The 16,676-nt window shown below is 38.1% G+C and overlaps 2 protein-coding genes across 3 annotated transcripts in view; one reads left to right on the top strand and one right to left on the bottom strand.

Annotated features, from left to right (window-relative positions):
• The window catches only part of cdh23.L (cadherin-related 23 L homeolog), a 588,894-nt gene that overhangs the window by 489,166 nt on the left and 83,052 nt on the right, over window positions 1-16,676 (top strand). The gene's annotated exons all lie outside the window — the stretch shown is intronic.
• Window positions 1-16,676, bottom strand: part of vsir.L (V-set immunoregulatory receptor L homeolog) — a 42,345-nt gene that overhangs the window by 10,577 nt on the left and 15,092 nt on the right. The window contains 2 exon segments of the mRNA NM_001092299.1: window positions 1,446-1,499; window positions 3,096-3,464. Coding sequence (NP_001085768.1) covers window positions 1,446-1,499; window positions 3,096-3,464 — 423 coding nt within the window.

Below are 16,676 nucleotides of genomic sequence, written 5' to 3'. Positions count from 1 at the left end.
CTTAAAATAAAAAAATCTAAAGGCAGAATGTGTAGTCGTTCAATCAACCTGCACAGACCTTATACCTATCAGCCCAAACCCATCAAGGCCAGTCCAAACCATGCCCCTTATTATTTAAGACCCACCACTTTGGCTGCCAGAGATTCAGGACTGTCTAACCTTTCCAGAACTGCCATTGTGATGGGGCTTCCGCCTATTGAGTAAATTTGTATATATATCCTAGAGACCCAGAGACTCTTATAACAAATATGGGCAGGAAAATAGAAAAAGTGCAAAGTAGCTAAGTAGTCATTGCTGCACTAAAGTACTGCTGTAAATCTAAATGAGGGAAACGAATAGAGCAGAAACACAAACACAACATAGAGCAGAAACATGTATAGTTAAAGGTATAGAGACATATACATGAAAAGGAGCAGAAGTCTCGCACTCACAGGTCTTATGAAGAAAAGTGTTTATTGAGCAAAATACGACTAACGAGCCTCAGCCTGACGGAACTCAACATCCTGCACTCCCGCTTGGGCCTATGCATATCAAACAACTACAGGTATTTTGACCATTCTTTGTGACATAGTGGCTATTGCTCTCCACCCTGCCTACAGCCAATATTGGTATAATAAGCCGCATCCAATTTCCCCACGAAAGCTTGATCTATATCCTTAGTGTGCTTACGTCACGCCTTTGAATTTCGGCAATCTTGCAAGCTACTGACATTTTATATGCACTACATAGATATACTTTAATGTATCGAGATGGATCACTTTGATTGTTATACGTGTACGCATCCAACATAGGACTTGATTACAATGTTGCAAATTAACCGATACATTGTACTACATTCGCTGCTCTTGCTACTTACTTTATGTTTACGCATTTCTTGTCCTTATCATCTCTACATTTGTATATGCTTTATTTTTTGATGTTGTACTCACATTTATGTTTGGTGTATATACTTAAATATTTATGTTTTTTATTTATTATGCACTCTGACGTCACCCACTTCCCTTTCCCGCCATTTTGCTCGTATTTTGCTCAATAAACACTTTGATTTTTTCATAAGACCTGTGAGTGTGAGCCCTCAATTCAGTCTTACATTTATTTTTACCTATATGCACCCAGGCACCATTCACCATTATACGAGCCGTGCCAGCACCTAGCGGTCTACAATTGTTAGTTGCTAAAGGCTTTCCACAACAACCCGCTCTTTACACAGGATTTGTAGAGGGCATCCCCCCAGCCTAGATATAAGCACCAAGAAGGAAAGATCCCACCCAGCTAGCACTTTCGCACTTCACATATGTAATACATATAGAACATACAGCAAAAATGTGTATGAAGAAAGCAGAAATGGATGGCAATAGAATTAAGGAAAATGGAGTGTTGGAATAATTTGAGATTAGATGAAGCTGATGTGTCTCTAATAAACAGAAGGTAATATATTTACTTACTGTTGTCATCTTTAGTAGGTGTGAGAAACTTACAGGTATAAAGGTTCAGGTCATCTAGAAAATGTAAGTAAAAATCAGTCATATATTATTTGCAGAATGGAAAGTGTCAGTATTTACAATGGAATGAGTGGTGAACTCACTGCATTCTCATTAAAGGAGGTCTGGATCTATACAAACTTCTTATGGCCTGGGGCAAGTCACTATATCAACTTCCACCTCAATCATCAAACTTATGGGGGGAATGTAATGAAACTCGGAAAAAAAAGTTGCCAAACAACAGTGTGACTATTTCCTATATAAATTGCATACTGCTATAAACTATAAAATCTGCAGTCTGCACTCATCCTTCCACTTGTTGGCTGTCCACACTTTTGTGGGTTTGCAAAACCTAGATTAATTAAATGTAAAGGAAACATATTTACACTTTTTTTTTTACATTTCCCCCTTGAACTTGTGATAACATGGCAAATGTCCCTGAACACCATGCTCTTCCTCCTTTCATTCCCTCAGTCCCCTGTGTTGTAAAATTTTACAAATAATGTAGATAGGAGGTGCCCATTAATTAGACACACCCTGCCAATAATAATAATAACAATAATACGTATAAGCCAGGCCAGCACTCCCCTTCAGTAAATAAAAACTGTCTATGGTACCATCTATCGGGGTGCTGCACTGTCACCTTAACTGATTTTACCAGGGATTCATAGCAACGCCCTTCATTACTAAATGCCCAGAATAGTACATTTTCTGACTTTTCATCGCAGTAGACCACAAATCTACTGCTCTCTAAAGTAAAACCAAACAATTCTGAACAAGACTGCTTAAAATGATGCTGACACTAAATAACTAGTATTCAAAATATTCATGTACATTAACAGGGTTATTTATTAAGGATAAAGTTCTGTTTTCCATGAAAATAGAGTTTTCAAGTTCAGTTTTTGGTCAAAATTCACATTTTATGGTTAAAAAAACTTGAATTTTTCGAGATTTTTTTTTATTTATTATACCCTAACCCTGGAAATAGCTTGAATTTGAAAATACACCATCTAAAACCTGTCAAGGTCATGTAAGAGTCAAAGGCAGAGGTCCATTGAAGATGTTAATAGCCTTCATGATGTTTGAGTTTTTTGCCTGAAAACTCGATCAATTCAAGAGATTCGAGTTTTTCCCAGCCAAAAACTCAATTAATTCGAGTTTTCCAGTTGTTATCCCCAAACTCGCTGATTCAAGTTTTTTCCATTCAAAATTTTATTTAAATTAGAAACCATTCAAGTTGTGAATTCATTCGAGGTATATAAAACTCAAAAATTCAACCTTTTACAAATATCCCCCTATAACACCCTACCTATCATGTTGTTCTTTGTTTACTAATAGGGCTGCTTTTGTAAGTTCTGTAAGGGCTTACTTGAAGTTCCTAAACCTGTCAGTTTTCTCAACCTGACTGCCCCTTCTTAACTTGTCAGTTAAAGTTTCTAATATGAATTTGTAGCTCTTCATTTATTACATGGTGTTAGATACAAACTCCCCCATGTAAAAAAAATATGTAATTTATCCCTAGTACCCAGTGGGGAACTTTATTTATAATTGCCTGTATGCCTCTTACAATTGTATCATTTTTCACATATAAGTTCTCATAGATCTAAAACCTACCAGTTTTCACTTGAAATTCTATGTAACTGTGAGACGAATGCCTGGTATGATGCTTTTTACTGGTCTCTACCACATAGCAGCAATAGCCACCACTGTCCGGCTGGGACACATTTGTGAGTGTTATTTGGAAAGCTCCATTATGCACGCTGTGTGACGGGTGTTCTTTATGGTGGTGGTCCCGCTCAGTTGTGTTCCGCGTGTGCCTCCTCTCAGTGCAGTCTTTGTCCTTACTAAAATGCCAGAAGGAAACCAGGGTGTCATGCTTATCAGACACGTGGCCAGTGACAGTGCATGTGAGGTTGACATTTTGACCTTCAGGGCAGGTAATATGCGAATAAAGAGCTGAGACTGAAAACGCTGTTATTGCATCTGCAATGAAAAAGAGGAAAGTGCATTGTTTATGTAACTGATCAAAAACTATTCTTAAGACGTAGTCAGATAAAACTGAATTCAAATAACATCATTCCTTATAACCTAGTACAGTGACAAAACGCATGGCGTATAAAGAGCAAATTTTTACCAAGGTCCTTCGTTTATGGTTACTTAGGGTTATGCAGTACACACACAACATCCCACCTTTTAGTTTCTTCATTCTAACTGCATTACACGCATCAGCACAACACAAGAACAATGTTTGCATTTTGAAAAGTCAGCCCCTAAATGACAGTTGCCTCAAGTCCTAATGTATGATCATATATAACCTTAAATAACTACCCAACAAAACAATCGCAGGCAAGGAAGAAAACTTACTTTACTCAGCAAGAAAATCTATACTGTACATGGTTTCTGTTTGGTATTTGCTTTTAAAAAACAAATCAGTGGTGGTTCATATAGTATCCCTTTCACATAAATACGCAATTATTTTGTCTGCACTGAGAGAGTGTAATGTGACCTGACATAGCTTCACAGCTCCAATGTCTCCTATAATTCCTGCATATAGAAACGGATCTTATTGTTATATGTCATAAACAGACCTGTCATTTATACTTAACGCATAATGGAAAATGTGCACCAAAAGGCCAATAGCAATGGCTAATGGCCTGAATGACAGAGCTGCAGCTCCTCTTTATTTTCTCATCTGCCAATGTCCCATACACTGGTAGATAATGTGTATCTAGAGTTGACAATTTTCAAAGTGGGTGGTATTGGGGAGAGGTCAGTGACATCAGGGGTGGGCAAATGACATTTTAGTTAGTAACATAAGGGGGCAGAGCTATGACACTGATCACTGCATCATACACTTCATATCCTGTCCAGATTTCCCAATTTGGAAATGCAGTTTTCACCAGGACAGCCCTTCCGAAACCAGGGCTGTCTGGGTGATTTGATAAAAGCCCAGGAAAGGTTTGACACGTTGCTGGGTCCAAACCCATGCTAAATAAAGGCTTTTAAAAAAAATTTCCTCTTTGTGGTGTAGCCAATTGCAAATACTCTGGAATTGGCAGATGGATATGGCCATTTTAGACAAGCTGCAAAAAAGAAAAACTTACACTCACACACCCTGGCCGTCCGAAGTCACACGAGTTCCAGGTGCTAGATGTTAGAGGAATTGGACAACCTCGAAAGCAGTGTAGATACAAGACACACCAGCACAACGTGGATAATTCTAGCAGGATTTGACCTTGCTCGTTTATTTGCGGATGCAACGTTTCGGGGCGTGACCCCTTTCTCAAGCTTGAGAAAGGGGTCACGCCCCGAAACGTTGCATCCGCAAATAAACGAGCAAGGTCAAATCCATTTTAGACAAGCACCATTTTGAAAGATTTGGTCTAAGTACTGGTGCTGACAAATATTCCTCAACCAGCCAGGTGGCAACCTTGGGTGCATCAGCAGATTAAATGATCAAACCTGCCACAATACAACCTACTGAAAATCGGACAAAACAAAACTATTTTACCAGCAGGTTTATAGCCAGCTTTATATCATGATCTGCCACCAAATGCCCTACATAAAATATTGTTATACAGATATCATTAAATGAAAATATTAACCATTTGTTTAGATGATGCAGACATTTTCAAAAGGACAGACTGCTTTAACAATATGGAGCTGAGTTACTAACAATCAAATCTATTTTCAGTAAAATTGGTGGTTTTGTGTGAATTTTTTTTTTCTCAAATATTTTTACCCAAGTTTTTGCGTGTGTGGTTTTGTGCTATTTATTAAAGCATTTTTTTTTATCCATTTTCATGATTCTATAAAAATCCTGATTCTAAAAGACAAGAATGTTTGAACGTTTGTAAATCAGCCCTTACATGTACAGTAGTTAAGTTAAGGGATTTTAGTTAGTGGCCCATTAAAACCAAATGCATCAGTCACCCTGCAATTCAGTGCCCTGGTTAACAAGCTTTGTGAAATAGAGCTAGTTATTTCCTGTTTATCCACACCATATATATCACATTATGCAGAGTCTGTGGTTTATCACAAGATCTTCTTTCAGAGACACCACAGTTTGCTGCAAATGTAAAGGTGCAAAGCAGATGTTCCTTTCCATTAGTCTATAGAGCTGCCAGCATTATTCATAACTGCATGGCTGATGCTAATACAAGATAACATGGTCTGCTTGCTCATGCCTAGTAAGGATGACTAAATAATAATCTTACCCTTACACTTTTTTCTTCATGATAACATGCTTAAATATATATATAGGGAAAATACTGCAAGAAACTGGGCTAAACTGCAACTTACATAGTCAGATTTTGTTTGATCACAGAAATGATGAGGGTGATATTAATATACTGAACTTATACTTAAAGGAAAACTACACCCCCCCCAAACAATGTAGGTCTCTATAAAATATATTGCATAAAACAGCTCATATGTAAAATCCTGCTTCATGTAAATAAACCATTTTCATAATAATATACTTTTCTAGTAGCATGTGCCATTGGGTAATCATAAATAGAAAATTGCCATTTTAAAAAATAAGGGCCGCCCCCTGGGATCGTAGGATTCACTGTACTCACAAACAAACCAACAAACCATACATGTTAGGTCACACGAGCCAATTAACAGACAGAGTTGTGTCTTTTGCTTCCACACTTCTTCCACCTTTTACAGTTAGAGTTGTAGTATTTCTGGTCAGGTCATCTCTGAGGCCCAGAGACCATCACGAAATGGTGGCTCAAGGCAAGAGATGTAAAAGGGCAATAACTACTAAAATATATATTCCAGTTCGGTGAGATTCTTTAATATGCCACTTAATATGATATGAACTATTTGTTGCTCAAGTGTTCATTTTGGGAGTATAGTTTTCCTTTAAATCCTTATTGGACTGTATCTCTCTAAAACTGGGTAAGGAGGAAAGACCAAATATGGGGACTGGTGTTGGTGAAAAATGGGTATGTCTGTCTTGGATATTCCTAGAACTATGAAAGGTGACTGTCATGGCAATGTTTTATATACCAACAACACACAAACATCAAATTCAGAAATGGAAAGAAGGGATCTGATGCCAATGCTAAAACCTCTGTTGTAGAATTATATCTATATAAAGAAAGATAAGACTTGAGACATCAGTTGATGTGTAAGTTGCAAATGCTACTCACACACTGCTCAGGTCACAGATTTGACAACTTCCTGTCAAGCACAAACCACATGACCATAACTTTAGGTTTGAGCTTCATACGTGTCTGCCTCAACAATTTTCTTTACTTTTTCTAGTCAAAATGAAAAATCTGTGCAAAAATGAACCTAGACACATGTAAATATACAGCCAAGTGAACATGTTATTGACTCCTATTGTTGCACAGTGCATAGAATATTATGTATAAGATGAACAGAACAAAGTTAAATCAGCTACTTATCACAGAAAAAGATGCAAGTTTTATCTTAAAGGAACAGTTCAGTGTAAAAATAAAAACTGGCAAAATAAAAAATATTTCTAATATAGTTAGTTAGGTAAAAACGTAATCTATAAATGTTGAAGTGGCTGGATGTCTAACATAATAGCCACAACACAACTTGCTTTTCATCTCTCTAACTCTGAGTTAGTCAGCGACTATAAGGGGGCCACATGGGACATAACTGTTCGTTGAGTTTGCAATTCATCCTTATCATGCAGGTCATGCAGGAAACCATTAAAAGTTATGAAAAGTCTGCATATTTTTTTAAATGATGTATATTGCAAAGCTGCTTGAAATTGTGTTTACTTTTCAAAAAGCTTAAGTTATGTTTTTGTGTTCCCCTTTAAAGGAGAAACAAACCTGTACTAGAAAATACCCATACCCCTCTACCCTGCGTAGACCAACCTCCTTCCTCTCCCATAGCCTAACTGCCCCCCCCCCAGGCAAATTCCCCTAATTTTTTACTTACCCCTCCATGCAGATCTGGCCTCGGGAGTTCACAGGCACCATCTTCTTTTTTCGGTCTTCTTCGGAATCTGAGCAGTTTATGCGTTTTTGAGCCTATGATTAACTGTCCATGTGTGACACAAAACGCGTCAGGCAATACTCTTTTAGATGTAATGTAAAATAAAGCAATACATTTTTATATTTAATTTTTTGGCTCTTGGATTCCATTTTTCGTTGGATGTTCCGGATTGGTGCCAGCCTATTTGCTATTTTTGTCGTGAATTACTCCCCTATGCTGAAGGTCTGGGGCATGAGCACCCGGGCCCAACTTGGAAAGCGGTAAGCTTATCCTAATGACTCGATAGATTCTTGCTGTTTCATGATAATTGTGTTTAATGTACAGTTTATGCGCAGTTGCAGTAAATTTCTGGTCGCAAACTACACATGCAACGAAAGCCACGAAAATGTCCAAATTTTCATGACTTTGGTGCATGTGCAGTTGTTCGTGACCTCAAATTTACTCCAACTGCGCATGCGCCGCAACTCCACTCAGATTCCGAAGAAAAGTAAACATAATTTCAATCAACTTTGCAATATACATCATTTAAAAAAATATGCAGACTTTTCATGATTTTTAATGGTTTCCTAAGCCTAGCCCTCTGCTCACCTGCTGATCTGTCTGACTACTTTGCTGAGCTGGCTGACTACTGTTACTTTGTATCAATAGCTGTCCTTAGCCTGCATCCTCCAAACCCCACAATTCCCTGCACACATGATTTCAATAAGGAAAGGAACATCAAAGTGCAATGCATTGTGGGTTATGTAGTTCCTGCATGCTGTCTGTAAATTGTGGAGAAGTTGTTACAATTTGTAACATCAGTGTTTTAGTCCCTCCTTCCCTGCCAGGATTTCAAATGATGCAGAAGAGAAGATCTGTTAAACAGCTGGATTGCAGCATAGACAATGGCATTTAATTATACTTTTTGAAGAAACAGGTAACTGTGATGGGTATATTTGGGGTTTCTGTGTTATGTGGGCCTCTTTATCAAATTTTGATTTGGAAGCCGGAGTTCCCCTATTAATTCCTTTAAGGAAATGCATCTTGTATGTGTGCAAGCTATTGTCTGCCTCTGACCCCCCTGCTGTTACTCCTTTTGTTTTCTGTTGCGTTTGCCTCTGACACTGCACGGACACTGCCTGCTTTTTCTTTCCTATTACTGTTACCCACCCTTTGTAAGTGGTCAGAAATTCATAAACAAGAGTGAATCTGACATTGTTTGGTTGCTCTAGGAAGGAAACCTCCAGGAAGTGTGTGCCGTATATCATTATAAATCTTACCAACCCTGTGTAAACTGTTATACAGTGCAGTGTTCTATTTTATACTTCCCACATGTGCACCCTCTCCATTATAATGCTGCCGTGCCGTTGCATTCCATTATGAATTTTACACCAAGTTAGAAGTTATTGTTTTAATATATTCTGGTTTTAAATACCATTGTGAATATGAGGAACTCAGAATAGAGATTGGTATTTTAAATGTTTTCTAATCAGACATATGTAGATGCCCACTATGGGAAGCAGACAGTAATCACACATGTGGCCACACCAGTGAACAAGGCTTAGAGTAACCTCCTGCTGGTGACCACAAAGTAGTTCCAGTTGATTATTAAGTGGTGCTGGGCGGTTGCATGCAGCTAAATTCATTACCAAGAGTCTCATTTAATGCTAATTTGCATACCTTGTCCTACATGGTGCTACATAGAAAAAAACTGCTGTTTAATGTTACTGGAACATTGCAGGCTACAAACACATTTCAATCATAGCCTTGCCAAAAGGCTTTTTCCTTCAAAAGATGTGGCAAGACAATGTGAGCTTTTCAGCTTCTTTAAGCCATTCGCAGCCTTACATAGCTCAACAGCTAACTAGAAAATGAAGAGACAATGTCAAAACTTTGTGGATACTTTCATGGGATTTTTTTTTTCAAAACACATCAGTTAATAGTGCTGCTCCAGCAGACTAATGCACTGAAATTCGTTTCTCAAACGAGCAAACAGATTTTTTTATATTTAATTTTGAAATCTGACATGGGGCTAGACATATTGTGAGTTTCCCAGCTGCCCCTAGTCATGCGACTTGTGCTCTGATAAATTTCAGTCACTCTTTACTGCTGTACTGCAAGTTAGAGTGATATCACCCCCCCCAGCAGCACATTAGCTGAACAATGGGATGGTAACCAGATAACAGCTCCCTAATTACACAAGATAGCTGCCTGGTAGATCTAAGAACAGCACTCTATAGTAAAATCCAGGCCCCACTGCGACACATTCAGTTACATTGAGTAAGAGAAACAACAGCCTGCAAGAAAGCAGTTCCATCCTAAAGTGCTGGCTCTTTCTGAAAGCACGTGACCAGGCAAAATTAACTGAGATGGCTGACTACACACCAAAATAAAAAATAACTAAAAAGTAAAAAAACTAATAAAAATAATTTAAAAAAATACACTTGCTTGTTCAGGAATAAAATCTTATACGGTAGAGTGAATTATTTGCAGTGTAAACAGTGTAATTTAGAAATAAAAACTACATCATAAAAATCATGACAGAATCCCTTTAAAGATGCAAGGTTCACAAGAAACTGTTGAAATGTGATCCTTGAAACAGTGTGTTTTTTGTAACTTGCACAACTTCTAAACCACAACTGACCAGAAGACCTATTTCAGAATTCTGTAGCGTACGCACGCAGTTGCTTTCACAATAATGTGGTTATGCATTTACACCAGCAGCAACTAGCACAACATACTGATCAGTATTTAGCAAGGACTGTCCTCCATACATATAACTCAAAGAATACATCTATTTAGCAATTTTAAAACATAGGCAGGACTGGGACGATGGGATCCCTGCAGGATACTGTGGTCCCCCCACTCCTGATTGCTTCAAGGTAAAGCAAAATGCTGCAAGCGGTCAAACACAGAAGGGTAAGACAGGCTGATTTCATTGGAGCTCCCGTCTGGTGTGGGTAGGAGCCCTGAGTTGGCAGACCTGATGGGCACCACACACCCCAGTACGACACTGAACATAGGTCACCTTTATGGTCTTCAAAGAGAGAAATATATAAGCAAATGCTCCTTGCCTACAGACTAACAACACAGATTTAGCAAGCACTCTTTTGCCGTTTTTACTGAAGGCTTATATGGAGGCTAAGCCTCCTAAAACCAACAGCAGCAAATTTCCCTACAATAAACAGGATGAAGGTATTATACCTGGAGGTGGCATTTATCTTGCCATGTGTTCTGGGTTTATTACACATGAAACTGACATGGAATTTATACCATCAAGCGTTCTGAGGTATAGGCACTGTATTTATCCAACCATAGGTTCGAGTATTTATGAAATTAGCACTGTGTTTATCAAGTCATGAGTTCTGGGATATTATATATGAAACTGGAACTTCATTTATCCTGCAAGGTGTTTTGGTGGGGTATTTTCCATGAAACTGATACTGTGTTTGTCCTGCCATGTGCTCTGGGTATAATACATGCCCATTTGATATTATGAAAGAATCTGTTTAGAAAATATCATCAGTTATCCTTAAACAAAAAAACCCCTCTGTTTATATAAGCAGTACATTTAGGGGTGCAGATCTCACCTAACTACGTCACCTTAAGACAACTCTTTGACTATCTTTGCAAACACCCATGTGTTATAAAAGTCACTAAGTTTGCCCAGAAGCAGTAACCCATAGCAACCAATAAGATTTTAAAAAGGTGACCAGTAAATGCTACCTGCTGATTGGTTTCTATGGGTTACTGCTACTGGGAAAACTTAGTCCCTTTTATTACATAACCCCCAAAGAGAGAAGTAGAGCTCAGAAAATTAGTGATTTAGAAAATTCCTGAGACTGAATGAAGGAAGAAAGGTATGTTATTCGTGGGGCTGAGTCTTTTTAGAGGATTTTAAAATAAAAGGCCTACTTATACTTTAAAGGAAAACTATACCCCCAAACAATGTAGGTCTCTATAAAAAGATATTGCATAAAACAGCTCATGTGTAAAACCCTGTTTCAAGTAAACAAACCATTTTCATAATAATATACTTTTCTAGTAGTATGTGCCATTGGGTAATCATAAATAGAAAATTGCCATTTCAAAAATTAGGGCCCCCCTGGGATTGTGCGATTCACTATGCACACAAACACACCAAACAAACTATACTTCTTAGGTCACATGAAGAGTTCTGTCTGTCAGATTTTAAAATAAAAGGCCTACTTATACTTTAAAGGAAAACTATACCCCCAAACAATGTAGGTCTCTATAAAAAGATATTGCATAAAACAGCTCATATGTAAAACCCTGCTTCAAGTAAACAAACCATTTTCATAATAATATACTTTTCTAGTAGTATGTGCCATTGGGTAATCATATATAGAAAATTGCCATTTCAAAAATTAGGGCCACCCCCTGGGATTGTGCGATTCACTATGCACACAAACATACCAACAAACTATACTTGTTAGGTCATATGAAGAGTTCTGTCTTTTGCTTCAACACATCCTGTTACAGTTAGAATTGTAGTATTTCTGGTCAGGTGATCTCTGAGGCAGCACACAGACCATCACAAAATGGTGGTTCAAGGCAAGAGATGTAAAAGGGCAATATTTACCTAAATATATATTCCAGTTGGGTAAGATTCTTTAATATGCCACTTAAAATTATATAAACTGTTGCTTAAGTATTCATTTTGGGTGTATAGTTTTCTTTTAATGCACAAATACATTTCCCTTCTGACTCATTTGCATTCAGCATAACGCAGGGGCGTACCTTGCCTCAGACGGCAGCTCCCCAGAAGTTACCAGGGGTGGCAAAAAGCCACTCCTGGTAACTTTAAGAGATGAATTTCCGGTTATTAAACCGGAAATTCGGCTTTTCTAGCTCAGAGAGCGATATTTCACACTCGTCGCTAGCAATGCGCCCCTCACCGGACCTCCCGTCGGAGATCATAAGGTAAGCCTGGGGGTCGCATTGCGAACTCCGCCTCAGGCGTCGTTGAGAAGGGAAGATGCTGTGAAAGCTATTTTTCTGTAAAAATTGCATTTCCGGAGAATTTGTTTCATTTATGGAAATCACTGGCATAATAAGCTATCATATTTAATTCATAGTATTTGTTCACCTAGAGTGTAATTGCAGTTGACTCTTCAGTTAATGAACTATAACAGAGATAATGAGCTGCACCCACAGAAAAAGAGCACAACATAGATCAACACAGCAGTTTTAGATAAAGTCATACAGAGCAATAGATTTACCTGGGCTGAATTATTTTCTTCTATTATTTGACCGGGCAATTTGCATTCTATGAACTCATAATAGGCCTCTGGTATTTTTCTGTTCTAACACGTCTGAAACATATATTTATAAGATATCAAAGCACTTATTTTCTGCAGAACTGACATGGGCTACATTGACCAAGGATTTATACAAAATCCATTAGGCATTGGAAGCCTTTGAAAAAGCATTATTTGCTTCCCAGACATGCTGTTGTGTATATGCAGTGACACAGAGTTCAGAGTATGTGCGCAAATCCCTATTCACTATGAATAAATATATATAAAATTGTCCAATGGAGAAAGTGGGAAACATACCATATAATTTAATAGCAACAAAACATTCATAACATTTGTAAGATATTTTAGAAATATAAATATTTGCATGAAATATCATTTCCAAGTGGGAAGTCAAGGTTTTAGCATATGCATTTTGCTTTTTATACATATAAAACATACTCTATATATGATTTCCAGCCATTTCACTTATATGTCAGTGAATAATAATATGCAGCATTAGGCAGGTTTGCTCAATAGAGGTCTGATAAAATACTTTTCACCACTGGTGCTGAAAGAAATGTTCATAATACAGTGTTCTTCAATAATTTATGCTGAAAGAATTAATCTCAAAGCCATTTTCTTTACTATGTATGCTGGAAAGATAACTTCCAAAGTAACAATACAAAACCTCATAATTGCGAAGCAGTTAAAGGAGAAATAAAGCCTAAAGAATATGGCTAGAAATGCTGTATTTTATATACTGTACTTAGCTTACTCTACCAATTAATGTTGCTACCAGTCTGGTTTTATATATGCTGACTGGTCCAAAACCACTTGTCTGAAACCCAGACAAAACTCTAGCAGATTGTTACAGAATTAGCCAAATTCTTGGCTGACACATCACAGTCCTGTCGTCAATCCACCCCTAAATCATCATTGCTCCCCCCCCAACAATATCATAATTTCTGCCTCTTGTCAATATCTTCATTCAAGGGGTTGTAAACCTTCCATACACATTTTCAGTTGAGTTGTTTTCTGATTGTTCTCCAGAATTAAAGACTTTTTTCAATTGCTTTAAATTTTTTACCATCTTTCCAAAATCTAAATTTAAGGTTCCTGTCTCCTGTTCCTGTTGTTTCAGTCTGGCAGCTTAGTAACTCAGGTGCAAATTCTGCACTGTTACAGTTTGTCTGGAGTATTAGCAACTACTGTATCACTTCTAACAGCTGCCTTTAATGAAACTCAGGGATTCAGGGACAAAGATAGGAAATGTATCAATTTAGAGAGTCTGCGACCCCCCCCAGAGAATCTTTCGAAAGAACGCATTGTAGGACATCATCAGAAGAACACACGCTCCTGCATACACTTTCGTAAAGAAGTATGCAGACTCGTCTTTTCTACTCACTTATCCGAAGAAACTGCAGTCACACCTCCGTGCTGCCCACATTTGCTGTTGCAATCACCCCTCTCGTGGCTCATTCATCAGTCCTCCATCCTGGTCCTCAGACCCCCATCCTCAGCCCTCATTACAAAAGACCTTTGTCCTCAGCCCTCTTTCCTCAGCCTTCCCACCGCAGCCCTCCTCAGCTATCAGCCTGGCTTATGAGTTGAGGTCTGAGGAATGAAACCAACTGAACTGAAAAAAGTATTGGAAGGTGGACAACCCTTTTAAAGGAAAGGTGGCAACCCAAGTAGAAGCCCAGAGATCTATAACAGTTTTGATGCATGTTTTTTAATCCTCTTAGGCCACAATTTGAGTATCAGTGACATTGCACATGATCAGTGTGCTCAGGGCTGCTATTAAAAAGCTAAATTTAGGGATTATTGGAAAACATCCAAACTTTAAAAGAAAATATGGTTACATCTACCATAGCAACTGATGCAACAGGGATGATTATTAATAAATTCTGATGATAAAAATGTTAGTTTCTGTGCTGTTATTCAATAGGGATTGCCATCTGGTCAGTAAATATATCCTTAAGGAATATATCCAATAAGGAAAAAAAGATAAAATATACGGAAAGTGTTATGAATATGCTCCAAAGAAAATAGGGGCTTCTTCAGAGATGCAGACTGGAGGCCTTGAACTGGTACAGTAAACCAAAACAGACAGGGGCATAACTACAGAGGAAGCAGGGGGGCCCAGGAGGTAGAAGGGCCCCATGAGACCCTATTCTTATACAATTTCTTATACAGAGGTCAACCTTTGGAGATTTTGGGGGCCTGAAAAAGAATTTGCTGTGGGCCCAGGAATATCTAGTTATGCCACTGAAAACAGACAAGATATTTTAAGTGAAAAGCAGTGTGATAAAGGGCATACAACCAGTGCAATCTGCCATTTCTTTTTGCACAATGTCTTCAATACTATTTGAATTGCTGCAGGTCACTGCGCTACATTTCAAAGCACAGAGACCCACGGCCACCACCATGAATAAAGCAGTGCAGCTCTGTATTCATGAAGCCTCCTGCTTCCTACTCATCTCCTAACTTTCACGTAATTTAGAGTGTCAGCAGATGCAGGCAGTAACAGTGCACTGTACTTACCACTGGCCCTATGACAGGCTAAGGACAGGGCTATCCTGCACCTATTGACTCTTTGCACCTTGTGCTGGACTTTTTCTTTACTGTGAGGTGCAAAGTAAAGGCAGCAAGGGCCAGAGCCTGCTCTTGCACCCCTTAGTGCTCTTGCATTTCTGCCCAGGATTGTTGTAAATGACCCCTAAGGTGTAGGTCTGCACCTAAACTGTAAATTGTGGCATGTTAATCCGCTGTCTGTAGGGAAACTTTATCATAGCTGGATCTAATGAGTCATGGAAGAACTTCACATTGACTTTGTTGCATAAGATGTTACAGATCATCAGGAAATCATTAAGTTGCCTAAAAAAGATATTTATTTTCTAAACTGCACAAGCTGGGATTTGTGTATTTGGTCTCTGCAGCAAATTTTCCCTATATTGCATCTTTTATTCTGATAAAAAAACAAACATTTCACAACCTCTTTCATTTTGTCTACAGTACACTATTCTCTTCTAAGGATGAGACATAAACATCTTTCAGTAGCAGAAGGACAAGTCCCAACATTCTTTTTATGATATTGGAGATGTTTAGTACTGAGAGTTCTGATTAGTGACAGAAGCACAGACTGCCTTATTTCAGTTGTGTATATGAAATATTCAGCCAGCAAAATTCAGCTTTGATGTCCACTGGAATAAACCTCTCATCCAATGGAATACATTCATACATAAGAGGAGTTAGCAAACGTTAAACGTGTTAATTACTTTAAAATGTTCATGTCAGGGGTGTGTATCATTTCCCATGACCTGTTTTTAATATAGCATTGTATCTTGTCCCTCAAAATCCTGGCTGACCTTCTTATTTCCTGTAGGCTGGAACAAGGTCAATATGATATGATAAACCAGGAGTGACTCAATGTAATGGCATACACAGATGTGTGTTAGCTGTTTTAAAAAAAAAAATTCCCACTTTCATGATAAATTTCCCATTTTAGCTTGATACGGAAAAAGCAAGGAGTATAGTAGATGTGCCAGGTGCTAAACTAAAATGGGCTGGCTATGAAAAGACTCATTTGTATTCAGTGTATGCTCTTTAGAAGCGTGGTGTGTCAGGGTTTAAAGGATAATGTATAATCTCATAATAACATATTTTATTCTTTCGCTGAAAGCACAGGACATAATATTTTATTCAACTTAGCACCACTTCTCCCCTAAAACAAATGTGTCCCAACACTGTGCTGAATTAGAACTTTATGAATGATTTGCATTGTAAAGAATGTTGGAAAATGAATTCAGCTGTGCATATTTAGCCTGTGTTTAACAGTGTCTAATCTCAAACCAATCAGCAGTGTAATATGTTATAAAAAGGAGGAAATCCTGATCTTTTGTAATCACGTGGTAAGCTATGTACCATGGTAGAGGTTTGTTCTGGGGGTTTGTTAGCATTTGAAAATTAT

Source organism: Xenopus laevis, chromosome 7L (genome assembly GCF_017654675.1).
Source record: "Xenopus laevis strain J_2021 chromosome 7L, Xenopus_laevis_v10.1, whole genome shotgun sequence".
In the NCBI taxonomy this organism is placed as follows: Eukaryota; Metazoa; Chordata; class Amphibia; order Anura; family Pipidae; genus Xenopus; species Xenopus laevis.
This window is presented reverse-complemented; position numbering and strand designations above follow the sequence as displayed.